The following is a 15,737-nucleotide window of genomic DNA, read 5'->3' as shown; positions in this document are numbered from 1 at the left end:
ACTTTCTGTTAATGTGTTATCAAGCATTGAAATCCTTATTGTCACCACTTTGCCTTCTTAGACAGATTTGTGTGCACCTTTGAAAGTGTCTTAGGGAGTTCCAGTGAATAGCGAGACATAACGTGTGTCCCCCCCCACCCCCGGTGATGAGTGTGAAAGGAATGGCTTGGATATTATAGGGGCGGTTTATGGTGCTGGTGTGGGGTGGTGCCAACCTGGTGCATCATGTGGCAGCCAGGGTGTAGAGTGTTAAGTGAAGCAAATCTGGACATGGTGAGGCCATCGCTGGCGTCCCGGGCAGCAATGTGCACGGGTGATGATGCCCTGAGTCCAGTGCAGCATCAGTTGATTGCGGAGAAGGTTGGTGTGGATGTTGGTGCTGCTGGTGTGCCCGGTGATGTTGGTGTTGGGGCTGATTGTGTTGGGATTCGGAGGACCAAGGTGAGATTTTTTCAAGGGCACCGATGCTGATGGAATAGATGGCAGGTGAGGTTGAGATGACAGAAGGAATCTGTCAATGTTGAGATAGGTTGTTCCAAAGAGGTGACAGTGGGATAGAGATTACTCCAAACACTTCAAAAGTGCATAAAGCTCAAAAGTGGGTTCCAAATCATTAATGTTCCAGCTTCTAAGATTGGGATGTGAACAGCTGCAAAAAGGTAGGTTTTATGCCACGTTTGCAGCTTTCACCTATTCACAGCAATCCACAGTCATCGAGAACCCGACATACTTACCTGATGTGATAGCCGCTCTCCGGGAACCTCATTGAAATCCTGGTAAAATGGTAAGTACATGGGAAAATGGTCCTTAACTACCTTTTAATAAGCTTTTTCCTATCTAAATTGGCAGACCCGCCACTTGGTGTCGGGTCTGTTCAGGGGTGACAGACCCGACACTTGAGAAACCGACAAGGAGGCAGGTTTACAGCGGGATACCGACCAGCTGTCAATCTTTGTGATTTTTGACAGCGGACCCACCTCCAAACGCCGGCAAAATTCAGCCCCTAGAATTAGAAGTTGTCAGACTCCCTCTCAAGACATTCTTCTCATATCTCCCCAAGCCAGACATCATTCACAGCAGAAAGAGCAGTTGAGATATATGGTGCCAGGCTTTTGCAATAGACACTCAAACTAGCAAGGATGAATTTCTTTCCAATTTAGGGAAGCACGTGACTTTTATTCAACACTTACCATCATGGTTCTGATGAGGTACATATGGGATTCTGAACATCAACCTAATTAATGGTACAGCAGACTAATGCTAAAATATATTGTGCCAACAGATAGCTCTTTATTATTTCAGTGACAATATAGTCATAAAATCTTACTTTGTATTCTGCAGCATTTTTTCTGTGTATAATGCACCAATAATGCATTTATCAAGAGGAAGAGTCTCCACTCCAAATTCTGCATCCACAGGTGTAGGGACCTGGAAAAAAGTTTCCAAAAACAAAATTTTAACAAAGTCAAGCAGAAGAAATCATGTTCATAAATATTTCTTAATAACTGATTTCACAACTACCTACTAAGAAAGTTCTTATCAAAATACTTAATACCTGGCACAAGGAAAGGACAGCTGCATTAAAAAAAAATTTTTTTATTTGAGTGTCACAAAGCATAATGGAAATCATTATTCTAGTCTAGACTATTAATATTAACTTTCACTATTTAGATCACCATTATGTGATACAAGCCTGGCCAGTCCATCATTGAACCAACACCATAAATAGCCAAACCAAATGGCAGCTCTACAGAGAGTGATTTTTGGTCAAAGTAGTTCACCCTTTTTAAGAGGAAAAAAAAAACATAAATATGACATTTTCATGAAACTGTTGGTATGGAAACCTCAAGTAGTCTTGCTTCTCACTAGGCAGCTCTAGTGATTTCACAGAGCATCCCTGTACTCCACCAAAAGAACTCAAGTGTAAATCAGATACAATGGCCCAGAATTTGCAGTTATAATGACAGCGAAATTGTCAGCGTTTGCAGTCATTACACTGGTGAATCCAACAGCAACTTCTGGAGTACACACATGCACAGTTAAACGCAGAAATCCAGAAGTAGTCAATCCCTGCTCCTCCACAGGGCACGCTGTTGAACTCCCCACAGCAGGCAATCAATTCAAATCACTGAACTGACGAGAACTTAAGCTTTTATGCTGGAATAACACTCTTAAAACCCCCTGAAAAGTTAAGCCTTGCTGAATGAGGTGTAACTAGGTTTTTAATAGCGTACTAAGTCGTAATTAATGAACAACGGTTCTGGTCCTTAAAAATAATTTTATATTTGTGGAGTGTCAAATTTTTCCATTATGATAAAAATTCCATGGTTTTTTTATACTAATTTTTTTTTTAAAGTTAGTTTGATATTTCAGCTTCATGTGTATATCCCAATCTTTATTTCGCTCTCTGTAAAATGATTAAAAAGTGAAAGAAAAAACCAACGCATTTAACTTCCTGGTTTGCTATTTGAGAATTCTTCAATGTGATTGGCGGCTTAGTCAGCCTGATGACATCACTGTTGCGGGACGTTGGAGATTGCCTAGACTGGCGTCAGATTCAAATTGTTGGGAAAGGTGAAATCGACGCCACAGAGATCGCAAGATCTTTGTGGGAAGCTTTCTTCGAGGTCAGCGGCGAGCACCATCACTTCGCCATTGACTGCAAAATCCAGGCCTTTTGTGTTTTTACTCAGCAATAACTTTGAAACTAACTCCACCCAATGTTTGACAGAGGAAATTATTTTTTAAAATTTGTTCATGGGATGTGGACATCGCTGACAAGGCCAGCATTTATTGCCCATCCCTAATTGCCCTGGAGAAGGTGGTGGTGAGCCACCTTCTTGAAACGCTGCAGTCCGTGTGGTGAAGGTACTCCCAAGAGTGCTGTTAGGGAGTTCCAGGATTTTGACCCAGCGACAGTGAAGGAACAGCAATATACTTCAAAGTCAGGATGGTGTGTGGCTTGGAGGGGAACTTGGAGGTGGTGGTGTTCCCATGCACCTGCTGCCCATGTCTTTCCTGGTGGTAGAGGTCGCAGGTTTGGGAAGTGCTGCCGAAGAAGCCTTGGCGAGTTGCTGCAGTGCATCTTGTAGATGGTACACACTGCAGCCACAGTACACCAGTGGTGCAGGGAGTAAATGTTTAAGGTGGTGGATTGGGTGCCAATCAAGCGGGCTGCTTTGTCCTGGATGGTGTCGAGCTTCTTGAGTGTTGTTGGAGCTGCACTCATCCAGGCAAGTGGAGAGTATTCCATCACACTCCTGACTTGTGCCTTGTAGATGGTGGAAAGACTTTGGGGAGTCAACAGGTGAGACACTCGCCGCAGAATACTCAGCCTCTGACCCGCTCTCCTTGCCACAATGTGTGTGTGGCTGGTCCAGTTAAGTTTCTGGTCAATCGTGCCCCCCCCCCCCCCCAGGATATTGATGGTGGGGTATTCGGCGATGGTAATGCCGTTGAATGTCAAGGGGCAGTGGTTAGACTCTCGCTTGTTGAAGATAGTCATTGCCTGGCACTTCTGTGGCGTGAATGTTACCCGCCACTTATCAGCCCAAGCCTGAATGTCATTCAGGTCTTGCTACATTTGGGCATGGATTGCTTCATTATCTGAGGAGGTGTGAATGGCACTGAAGACTGTGCAGTCATCAGCGAACATCCCCACTTCTGACCCTATGATGGAAGGCAGATCATTGATGAAGCAGCTGAAGAGGATTGGGCCTAGGGCACTGCCCTGAAGAACTCCTGCAGCAATGTCTTGGGGTTGTGATGATAGACCTCTAACAACCACAACCATCTTCCTTTGTGCTAGGTATGACTCCAGCCAGTGGCGAGTTTTCCCCCCAATCCCAATTGGCTTCAGTTTTACTAGGGCTCCTTGATGCCAAGGGCAGTCACTCTCACCTCACCTCTGGAATTCAGCTTCTTTGTCCATGTTTGGACCAAGGCTGTAATGAGGTCTGGAGCGGAGTGGTCCTCGCAGAACCCAAACTGGGCATCAGTGAGCAGGTTATTGGTGAGTAAGTGCTGCTTGATAGCACTGTCGATGACACCTTCCATCACTTTGCTGATGTATGAGAGTAGCGGAAAGGGTAAATCGGGAGGTGGCAAAGGCTTTAAACTAGTAAGATGGGGGGAGGGATCTACAAGAAATGTAACCAGCCTAAATTATAAACAAAACAGGAAAGGAGAGCATAGGAAAGAATAAAAGGGAGGACATTGATGGCCAGAGTTATAGAACAGGAGTCTAAAAAGATGGTTAAACATAAAGTGAGAGGAAATCCTATTAAAGATGAGTTAAACTGTCTGTACAGCAATGCACACAGTGTCCGTAATAAAACAGGGGAGCTGGAGGCAATCACGCATTGCGAGGAACCAGACATAGTAGGGATTACTGAGACATGGCTACAGAAAAATCAGGACTGGGAATTAAACATTGCAGGGTATAACATTTCGAAAAGATAGAGGGGGGAAAAGGGGAGGTGGAGTAGCTGTACTTATTAGGGCTAACATAATGGCAGTAGAAAAATTCAGCCTGCGCCTCACAAACAACCTGACGACTCCCAGTGATGCAGAGACACAGTGTCCACAGCGCCTGGTCTGCACTCAAGGCCTCCATAATCAGCACCTGTGAAGAGACGCTCGGTCACTCGACCAGGGAACACCAAGACTGGTTCGACGAGAACGACCAGGAGATCCAGGAGCTAATAAGCCACAAGCGCAAGGCATTCCTGATCTGGAAACAGCAACAGAACTCGAGAGCAAGAAAGCAGCTCTACAGACACCTGAAGGCCGAAGTCCCACAAAAAACTCGCGACCTAAAGAACAGGTGGTGGGTGGAGAAAGCGCAGGAGATCCAGCAGCTAGCCGACAACCACAACGTGCGTGGATTCTTTAGCGCAGTCAAGACCGCCTACGGCCAAAGCACCAAAGGTCCTACCCCACTGCGGGCCAAGAACGGAGAGATACTCATCAAGGACAGGGAGGCAGTCAATGCCCGCTGGAAGGAGCACTTCGAAGATCTCCTTAACCGAGACTCTGTCTTCGGCGCGAGTGTCCTCAACTCCATCCCGCAGCATGTTACCCGCCACCATCTCAGCACAACCCCAGCCCGGCATGAGGTTGAAAAGGCCATCCGACAACTGAAGAACAACAAGGCCTTAGGAGCAGATGGAATCCCTGCCGAGGTGCTAAAGCATGGTGGAGAATCACTACTGACTGGCGCGAATTCATGGACTAATTTCTCTTATCTGGAAGGAGGAGAACATGCCAGGGGATCTCAGAGACACCGTAATTGTGACCATCTTCAAGAAAGGTGACAAGTCTGATTGTGGTCATTACAGAGGAGTTTCCCTGCTGTCTGCCACAGGGAAAGTCATCACAAGAATCCTTCTCAATCGCCTTCTCCCAGTGGCTGAAGAGCTCCTCCCAGAGTCGCAATGCGGATTCCGCCCACTAAGGGGCACAATGGACATGATCTTCACCGCGCGCCAATTACAAGAGAAATGCAGGGACCTCACAAAGGCCTTTGACACTGTCAACCGTGAGGGATTATGGAGTGTCCTCCTCAAATTTGGCTGCCCTCAAAAGTTTGTCACTATCCTCTGCCTGCTTCACGACGACATGCAAGCCGTGATCCTGACCAATGGTTGCACCACAGACCCAATTCATGTACGGACCGGGGTCAAGCAAGGCTGTGTTCTCGCTCAGGCCAACATCCCCAGCATCGAAGCTTTGACCACGCTCGATCAGCTCCGATGGACGGGTCACATCGTCCGCATGCCCGATACGAGACTCCCAAAACAAGCGCTCTACTCAGAGCTCCAACACAGCAAGAGAGCCCCAGGTGGGCAGAGGAAACGCTTCAAGGACACCCTCAAAGCCTCCTTGAAAAAGTGCAACATCCCCACTGACACCTGGGAATCCCTGGCCCAAGACCGTACAAAGTGGAGGAGAAGCATCCGGGAAGGCAGCGAATACCTCGAGTCTCTTCGCCAGGAGCAAGCGAAGCCAAGCGCAAACAGCGGAAGGAGCGCATGTCAACCGAAGCACCCCACCCACCCGCCCCTTCAACCACCGTCTGCCCCACCTGTGACAGAGACTGTAGGTCCCGCATTGGACTCATCAAGTCACCTGAGAACTCATTTTTAGTGTGGAAGCAAGTCATCTTCAGTCCGAGGGACTGCCTATGAAGAAGAAAAAAGTGACGCAGCTATCAGCAAGACAGAAATAGGATCCATGTGGATAGAGATAAATAAATGATAATAAAGGATTAATCACACTAATAGGGGTGGTCTACGGACCACCTAATAGCGAAAGGCAGGTGGAGGAAGAAAAATGCAGACAAATTAGGAAAATTAGTAAAAAAAAATCATGGGGGATTTCAACTACCCAGATATTAATTGGACAGAAATGATGATAATGGAATGGAGTTCCTACAATTTGGACAGAACTCCTTTCTAACCCAATATGTAAAAAGCCGAAGGGAGGATTCGCTTCTGGATCTAGTAATGGGCAATGAACTAGACCAGATAAGAGAAGTAAAAGTAGGGGAAAATCTAGGCAATAGTAACCATAATATAATACGCTTTAAGATGATAATTGAGAAGGACATAAGTATGATGAAAACCAGGTTCATAGATTGGAGAAAAGCCGATTTTGAGGGGCTGAGAATAGAACTTGAGGGGGAAAAATGGGCAATAACATTGGCAAACAACGATGTAGAACAGCAATGGGAAACATTTAAAACAGTGTTCAACAGAGTGCAAGAAAAATATATTCCGCTGAAAGGAAAGGAGAAACTAAACAATAATGAGACTCCATGGATGAATAAACCCATAAGGGAACCATTGAGATCAAGGAAAGAGGCATACATTAAGAACATAGACAGCAGGGGAGTGCATGATAAGGGAGAATACGGAAAGATTAGGAGAGAAGTCAAAAAAACAATAAAGGAGGCAAAGAGGAACTATGAAGTTAAATTATCAAGGAACATAAAACAAAATAGTAAAATATTTTACAGGTACATCAAAAAAAAAGGTTGGGATGGGAATAGGATAGACAGGATAATACCACACAGGTAACGATAGAGAGATGGCAGAAATATTAAATAATTATTTCGCTTCAGTATTTACTAGGGAGAGATAGAACAGGTGGACATGACATTGGATGATGAGATTAGTAATGAGATAAGTTCATTTAAAATAAAAGGGGACATATTAAATAAACTAATCAAACTCCGAGGATAAAACCCCTGGTCCGGATGGATTGCATCCACGCATTTTAAAAGAATCTAGGGAAGAGATAACAGAGGCATTACTACGAATACTTAATAATTCGTTAAAAAAAGGTGTAGTGCCAGAGGATAGCTAACGTAATACCGATATTTAAGAAGGGGGATAGAACATTTCCAGGGAATTATAGACCAGTCAGCTTAACATCGGTGGTAGGAAAAATAAAGGAATCCCTACTAAAGGAGAAAATAGAACAACAGCTAGAAACTAAAAATATAATAGTATAAGCATGGATTTCAAAAGGGAAAGACTTGCTTGACCAACCAATTTAATTTTTTGAAGAGGTAACAGAGAGAGTAGACAAGGGTAATGCAGTAGATGTAATTTATCTGGATTTTCAAAAGGCCTTCGATAAGGTACCCCATAATAGACTGATGAACAAGGTGAGAGAATGCAGAGTCAGGGGACAAGTAGCAGAATGAATTGTTAGCTGGCTTCAGGACAGAAAGCAAGAGAGTAGGATTAAAAGGTAGCTATTCACAGTGGCAGAAGGTGGGTAGTGGTGTTCCACAAGGATCAGTGCTGGGACAACTGCTGTTCACAATTTATATTAACGATTTAAACTTCGGAATCAAAAAAACAATTTCTAAACTTGCGGATGACACCAAATTGGGGGGGGGATATTCAATACTGAGGAGGACTGCAACAAATTACAGGAGGACATGAATAAACTTGCAGAATGGGCATATAATTGGCAAATGAAGTTCAACACAGATAAATGTGAGGTATTACATTTTGATAGGAATAGGGAGGTCACTTATCACTTGGAGGCTGCGAGTCTAGGTGGGGGAGAGGAACAAAGGGATCTCGGAGTACAAATACACAAATCACAAAGTATCAACACAGGTTAGCAATACCATAAAAAAAGCAAACCAAACACTAGGGTTTATTTCTAGAAGGATAGAATTGAAAAGTAGGAAAGTTATGCTAAACCTGTATTGAACCTTAGTTAGACCACACTTAGAGTACTGCGTACAGTTCTGGTCGCCATTTTATAAAAAGGATATAGAGGCACTGGAGAGGGTGCAGATAAGATTTATAAGGATGATACCAGAAATGCGAGGGTATACATATCAGGAAAGGATGAGCAGGCTGGGTCTCTTGAAAAAAGGCTAACCTAATAAGAGATCTTTAAAATTATGAAACATTTTGAGAAGAGCAGATACAGAGAGAATGTTTCCACTTATGGGGAAGAGTATAACTAGAGGCCATCAATATAAGATACTCACCAAGAAATCCAATAGGGAATTCTGAAGAAACTTCTTTACCCACAGAGTGGTGAGAATGTGGAACTCGCTACCACAGGGAGTGGTTGAAGCGAATAGTATTAATGCATTTAAGGGGCAGTTAGATAAACATATGAGGGAAAAGGGAATAGAGGGTTATGCTGATAAAGATTTAGATGAGGAAAAACAGGAGAAGGCTCGTGTGGAGCATAAACGCCAGCATGGACTGGTTGGACCGAATGGCCTGTTTCTGTGCCATATATCCTATGTAATGTAATCCTATGATAGGGCAGTAATTGGTCAGGTTGGATTTGTCCTGCTTTTTGTGGACAGTTTTCCACATTGTTGGATAGATGCCAGTGTCGTAGCTGTACTGGAACAGCTTGGCTAGAGGCGCGGCTAGTTCTGGAGCACAAGTCTTCAGCATGACAGCCAGGATGTTGTCGGGGCCCACAGCCTTTGCTACATCCAGTGCGCTCAGCCATTTCTTGATATCACGTGGAGTGAATAAAATTGGCTGAAGACTGGCTTCTGTGGTGGTGGGGGCCTTAGGAGGAGGCTGCTATGGATCATCCACTCAGCACTTCTGGCTGAAGATGGTTGCAAACGTTTCAGCTTTGTCTTTTGCACTCACGTGCTGGGCTCCACCATCAAGAATGGGGATATTCATGGAGCCTCCTCCTCCCGTTAGTTGTTTAAAGGTCCACCACCATTCACGACTGGATGTGGCAGGACTGTAGAGCTTTGATCAGATCCGTTGAATGTGGGATCGCTTAGCTCTGTCTATAGCATGCTGCTTCTGCTTTTTAGCGTGCATGTAGTCCTGTGTTGCAGGTTCCAAAGGTTGGCACCGCATTTTTAGGTATGTCTGATGCTGCGCCTGGCATGCTCTTCTACACTCCTTATTGAACCAGGGTTGGTCCCCTGGTTTGATGGTAATGGTAGAGTGAGGGATATGCCGGGCCATGAGGTTACAGATTGTGGTGGAATATAATTCTGCTGCTGCTGATGGCCCACAGCACCTCATGGATGCCCAGTTTTGAGCTACAAGGTCTGTTCTGAATCTATCCCATTTAGCACGGTGGTAGTGCCACACAACACAATGGAAGGTGTCCTCAGTGTGAAGGTGGCACTTTGTCTCCACAATGACTGTGCAGTGGTCACTGCTAGCAATGCTGTCATGGACAGACGCATCTGCGACAGGTAGATTGGTGAGGACGAAGTCAATTAGGTTTTTCTCTCACCACCTGTCGCAGGCCCAGACTGGCAGCTATCTCCTTCAGGACTCGGCCAGCTCGGTCAGTAATGGTGCTACCGAACCACTCTTGGTGATGGACATTGAAGCCCCAACCCAGAGTACATTCTGTGCCCTTGCTACTCTCAGTGCTTCTTCCAAGTGGTGTTCAACATGGAAGAGCATTGATTGATCAGCTGAGGGAGGGCACTAGGTGGTAATCAGCAGGAGGTTTCCTTGCCCATGCTTGACCTGAACCCATGAGACTTCCTGGGGTCCCGAGTCAATGTTGAGGACTCCCAGGGCCACGCCTTCTCGACTGTATACCACTGTGCCGCCACCCCTGGTGGGCCTGTCCTGCCGGTGGGACAGGACATACCCAGGGATGGTGATGGAGGAGTTTGGGAACATTGGCTGAAGCTCACCAATATTTGGCCAACTACTGGCTGAAGATACATAGGATATACAGCACAGAAACAGGCCATTCCGCCCAACCAGTCTATGCTGGTGTTTATGCGCCACTTGAGCCTCCTCCTGTCTTTCCTCATCTAACCCTACCAGCATAACCCTCTATTCCCGTCGCCCTCATATGCTTATCTAACCACCCCTTAAATGCATCTATACCATTCGTTTCAACCACTCCCTCTGGTAGCAAGTTCCACATTCTCACCACTCTCTGGGTAAAGAAGTTTCTTCTGAATTCCCTATTTGATTTCTTGGTGACTATCTTACATTGATGGCCTCTAGTTTTGCTCTTCGCCACAAGTGGAAACACTCTCTCAAAACCTTTCATGATTTTAAAGACCTCGATTAGGTCACCCCTCAGCCTTCTCTTTTCAAGAGAAAAAAAGAGACCCAGCCTGTTCATCCTTTCCTGATATGTATACCCTCGCATTTCTGGTATCATCCTTGTAAATCTTCTCTGCACCCTCTCCAGTGCCTCCACAACCTTTTTATAATATGGTGACCAGAATTGCACACAGTACTCCAAGTGTGGTCTAACCAGGGTTCAATACAAGATTAGCATAACTTCACTACTTTTCAATTCTATCCCTCTAGAAATAAACCCTAGTGCTTGGTTTGCTTTTTTTATGGCCTTGTTAATCTGTGTCGATACTGTTAGTGATTTGTACTCCTAAATCCCTTTGTTCCTCTACCCCATTTAGATTCTTTATTTTCCAAGTAATATGTGACCTCCCTATTTTTCTTACCAAAATGTAATACCTCACATTTATCTGTGTTGAATTTCATTTGTCAATTATATGCCCATTCTGCAAGTATGTTAATGCCTTATTGTAATTTGTTGCAGTCCTCCTCACTACTGGCTTTCCCCCCAATTTGGTGTTGTCCGCAAATTTAGAAATTGTGTTTTTGATTCCAAGGTCTAAATCATTAATATAAATTTTGAACAGTGGTCCCAGCACTGATCCTTGTGGAACACCACTTCCCACCTTCTGCCACTCTGAATAGCTACCCTTTACCTGCTTTCGGTCTTGAAGCCAGCTAGCTATCCATTCAGTTACTTGTCCACTGACTCTGCATTCCCTAACCTTATTTATTAGTCTACTAGCTGGGATCGCCCGGCGGTGCCGAGGCCTTTTTGAGGGCATGTTGTTGTTGGGAGAGCGCGCGCGCGGGCGGGGGGGGGGGGGGGGGGGAGGGAAAAGAGGGCGAGCGGGGGGGAAGAGAGCGGGCGAGCGGGGGGGGGAAAGAGAGCGGGCGGGGAAGAGAGCGGGCGAGCGGGGGGGGAAAGAGAGCGGGCGAGCGGGGTGGAAGCGAGAGCGCGAGCGGGGGGGAAGCGAGCGCGGGCGAGCGGGGGGGGGGGGAAGAGCGCGGGGCGAGCGGGGGGGGGGGAAGAGCGCGAGCGAGCGGGGGGGGGGGGGGAAGAGCTCGAGCGAGCGGGGGGGGAAGAGCGCGAGCGAGCGGGGGGGGAAGAGCGCGAGCGAGCGGGGGGGGAAGAGCGCGAGCGAGCGGGGGGGGAAGAGCGCGAGCGAGCGGGGGGGGAAGAGCGCGAGCGAGCGGGGGGGGGAAGAGCGCGAGCGAGCGGGGGGGGAAGAGCGCGAGCGAGCGGGGGGGGAAGAGCGCGAGCGAGCGGGGGGGGAAGAGCGCGAGCGAGCGAGCGAGCGGGGGGGGAAGAGCGCGAGCGAGCGGGGGGGGAAGAGCGCGAGCGAGCGGGGGGGGGAAGAGCGCGAGCGAGCGGGGGGGGGAAGAGCGCGAGCGAGCGGGGGGGGGAAGAGCGCGAGCGAGCGGGGGGGGGGAAGAGCGCGAGCGAGCGGGGGGGGGGGAAGAGCGCGAGCGAGCGGGGGGGGGGGGAAGAGCGCGAGCGAGCGGGGGGGGGAAGAGCGCGAGCGAGCGGGGGGGGGAAGAGCGCGAGCGAGCGGGGGGGGGGGGAAGAGCGCGAGCGAGCGGGGGGGGAAGAGCGCGAGCGAGCGGGGGGGGAAGAGCGCGAGCGAGCGGGGGGGGAAGAGCGGCGAGCGAGCGGGGGGGGAAGAGCGCGAGCGAGCGGGGGGGGAAGAGCGCGAGCGAGCGGGGGGGGAAGAGCGCGAGCGAGCGGGGGGGGGAAGAGCGCGAGCGAGCGGGGGGGGAAGAGCGCGAGCGAGCGGGGGGGGAAGAGCGCGAGCGAGCGGGGGGGGGGGAAGAGCGCGAGCGAGCGGGGGGGAAGAGCGCGAGCGAGCGGGGGGGGAAGAGCGCGAGCGAGCGGGGGGGGAAGAGCGCGAGCGAGCGGGGGGGAAGAGCGCGAGCGAGCGGGGGGAAGAGCGCGAGCGAGCGGGGGGGGAAGAGCGCGAGCGAGCGGGGGGGAAGAGCGCGAGCGGGGGGGGGAAGAGAGCGAGCGGGGGGGAAGAGAGCGAGCGAAGCGAGCGGGGGGGGAAGAGCGCGAGCGAGCGGGGGGGAAGAGCGAGCGAGCGGGGGGGAAGAGAGCGAGCGGGGGGGGAAGAGAGCGAGCGGGGGGGAAGAGAGCGAGCGGGGGGGAAGAGAGCGAGCGGGGGGGAAGAGAGCGAGCGGGGGGGGAAGAGAGCGAGCGGGGGGGGAAGAGAGCGAGCGGGGGGGAAGAGAGCGAGCGGGGGGGAAGAGAGCGAGCGGGGGGGAAGAGAGCGAGCGGGGGGGGAAGAGAGCGAGCGGGGGGGAAGAGAGCGAGCGGGGGGGAAGAGAGCGAGCGGGGGGGAAGAGAGCGAGCGGGGGGGAAGAGAGCGAGCGGGGGGGAAGAGAGCGAGCGGGGGGGAAGAGAGCGAGCGGGGGGGGAAGAGAGCGAGCGGGGGGGAAGAGAGCGAGCGGGGGGGAAGAGAGCGAGCGGGGGGGGAAGAGAGCGAGCGGGGGGGAAGAGAGCGAGCGGGGGGGAAGAGAGCGAGCGGGGGGGAAGAGAGCGAGCGGGGGGGAAGAGAGCGAGCGGGGGGGAAGAGAGCGAGCGGGGGGGAAGAGAGCGAGCGGGGGGAAGAGAGCGAGCGGGGGGGAAGAGAGCGAGCGGGGGGGGAAGAGAGCGAGCGGGGGGGAAGAGAGCGAGCGGGGGGAAGAGAGCGAGCGGGGGGGAAGAGAGCGAGCGGGGGGGAAGAGAGCGAGCGGGGGGGAAGAGAGCGAGCGGGGGGGGAAGAGAGCGAGCGGGGGGGAAGAGAGCGAGCGGGGGGGAAGAGAGCGAGCGGGGGGGAAGAGAGCGAGCGGGGGGGAAGAGAGCGAGCGGGGGGGAAGAGCGACGAGAGAGCGAGCGGGGGGGAAGAGAGCGAGCGGGGGGGGAAGAGAGCGAGCGGGGGGGAAGAGAGCGAGCGGGGGGGAAGAGAGCGAGCGGGGGGGAAGAGAGCGAGCGGGGGGGAAGAGAGCGAGCGGGGGGGGAAGAGAGCGAGCGGGGGGGAAGAGAGCGAGCGGGGGGGGGAAGAGAGCGAGCGGGGGGGAAGAGAGCGAGCGGGGGGGAAGAGAGCGAGCGGGGGGGAAGAGAGCGAGCGGGGGGGAAGAGAGCGAGCGGGGGGGAAGAGAGCGAGCGGGGGGGAAGAGAGCGAGCGGGGGGGAAGAGAGCGAGCGGGGGGGAAGAGAGCGAGCGGGGGGGAAGAGAGCGAGCGGGGGGGAAGAGAGCGAGCGGGGGGGGAAGAGAGCGAGCGGGGGGGAAGAGAGCGAGCGGGGGGGAAGAGAGCGAGCGGGGGGGAAGAGAGCGAGCGGGGGGGGAAGAGAGCGAGCGGGGGGGAAGAGAGCGAGCGGGGGGGAGAGAGCGAGCGGGGGGAAGAGAGCGAGCGGGGGGGAAGAGAGCGAGCGGGGGGGGAAGAGAGCGAGCGGGGGGGGAAGAGAGCGAGCGGGGGGGAAGAGAGCGAGCGGGGGGGAAGAGAGCGAGCGGGGGGGAAGAGAGCGAGCGGGGGGGGAAGAGAGCGAGCGGGGGGGAAGAGAGCGAGCGGGGGGGAAGAGAGCGAGCGGGGGGGGAAGAGAGCGAGCGGGGGGGGAAGAGAGCGAGCGGGGGGGAAGAGAGCGAGCGGGGGGGGAAGAGAGCGAGCGGGGGGGAAGAGAGCGAGCGGGGGGGAAGAGAGCGAGCGGGGGGGAAGAGAGCGAGCGGGGGGGAAGAGAGCGAGCGGGGGGGAAGAGAGCGAGCGGGGGGGAAGAGAGCGAGCGGGGGGGGAAGAGAGCGAGCGGGGGGGGAAGAGAGCGAGCGGGGGGGGAAGAGAGCGAGCGGGGGGGAAGAGAGCGAGCGGGGGGGAAGAGAGCGAGCGGGGGGGAAGAGAGCGAGCGGGGGGGGAAGAGAGCGAGCGGGGGGGAAGAGAGCGAGCGGGGGGGAAGAGAGCGAGCGGGGGAAGAGAGCGAGCGGGGGGAAGAGAGCGAGCGGGGGGGGAAGAGAGCGAGCGGGGGGGAAGAGAGCGAGCGGGGGGGAAGAGAGCGAGCGGGGGGGAAGAGAGCGAGCGGGGGGGAAGAGAGCGAGCGGGGGGGAAGAGAGCGAGCGGGGGGGAAGAGAGCGAGCGGGGGGGAAGAGAGCGAGCGGGGGGGGAAGAGAGCGAGCGGGGGGGAAGAGAGCGAGCGGGGGGGGAAGAGAGCGAGCGGGGGGGAGAGAAGAGAGCGAGCGGGGGGGAAGAGAGCGAGCGGGGGGGAAGAGAGCGAGCGGGGGGGAAGAGAGCGAGCGGGGGGGAAGAGAGCGAGCGGGGGGGAAGAGAGCGAGCGGGGGGGAAGAGAGCGAGCGGGGGGGAAGAGAGCGAGCGGGGGGGGAAGAGAGCGAGCGGGGGGGAAGAGAGCGAGCGGGGGGGAAGAGAGCGAGCGGGGGGGAAGAGAGCGAGCGGGGGGGAAGAGAGCGAGCGGGGGGGAAGAGAGCGAGCGGGGGGGAAGAGAGCGAGCGGGGGGGAAGAGAGCGAGCGGGGGGGGAAGAGAGCGAGCGGGGGGGAAGAGAGCGAGCGGGGGGGAAGAGAGCGAGCGGGGGGGAAGAGAGCGAGCGGGGGGAAGAGAGCGAGCGGGGGGGAAGAGAGCGAGCGGGGGGGAAGAGAGCGAGCGGGGGGGAAGAGAGCGAGCGGGGGGGAAGAGAGCGAGCGGGGGGGAAGAGAGCGAGCGGGGGGGAAGAGAGCGAGCGGGGGGGAAGAGAGCGAGCGGGGGGGAAGAGAGCGAGCGGGGGGGAAGAGAGCGAGCGGGGGGAAGAGAGCGAGCGGGGGGAAGAGAGCGAGCGGGGGGGGAAGAGAGCGAGCGGGGGGGAAGAGAGCGAGCGGGGGGGAAGAGAGCGAGCGGGGGGGAAGAGAGCGAGCGGGGGGGAAGAGAGCGAGCGGGGAGAGCGCGGGGAAGAGAGCGAGCGGGGGGGAAGAGAGCGAGCGGGGGGGAAGAGAGCGAGCGGGGAAGAGCGACGGGGGGAAGAGAGCGAGCGGGGGGGAAGAGAGCGAGCGGGGGGGAAGAGAGCGAGCGGGGGGGAAGAGAGCGAGCGGGGGGGAAGAGAGCGAGCGGGGGGGAAGAGAGCGAGCGGGGGGGAAGAGAGCGAGCGGGGGGGAAGAGAGCGAAGCGGGGGGGAAAGAGAGCGAGCGGGGGGGAAGAGAGCGAGCGGGGGGG

At 53.4% G+C, this 15,737-nt stretch overlaps 1 protein-coding gene across 1 annotated transcript in view; it reads right to left on the bottom strand.

The window, feature by feature from the left end:
* Positions 1-15,737, bottom strand: part of rnf17 (ring finger protein 17) — a 236,879-nt gene that overhangs the window by 198,820 nt on the left and 22,322 nt on the right. The window contains exon 3 of the mRNA XM_085998300.1: positions 1,328-1,428. Coding sequence (XP_085854426.1) covers positions 1,328-1,428 — 101 coding nt within the window. The remainder of the gene's footprint in view (positions 1-1,327; positions 1,429-15,737) is intronic.

This window comes from Somniosus microcephalus, chromosome 10 (assembly GCF_052327205.1).
Source record: "Somniosus microcephalus isolate GS21.2 chromosome 10, FLI_Smic_1.0, whole genome shotgun sequence".
Taxonomy (NCBI): Eukaryota; Metazoa; Chordata; class Chondrichthyes; order Squaliformes; family Somniosidae; genus Somniosus; species Somniosus microcephalus.
This window is presented reverse-complemented; position numbering and strand designations above follow the sequence as displayed.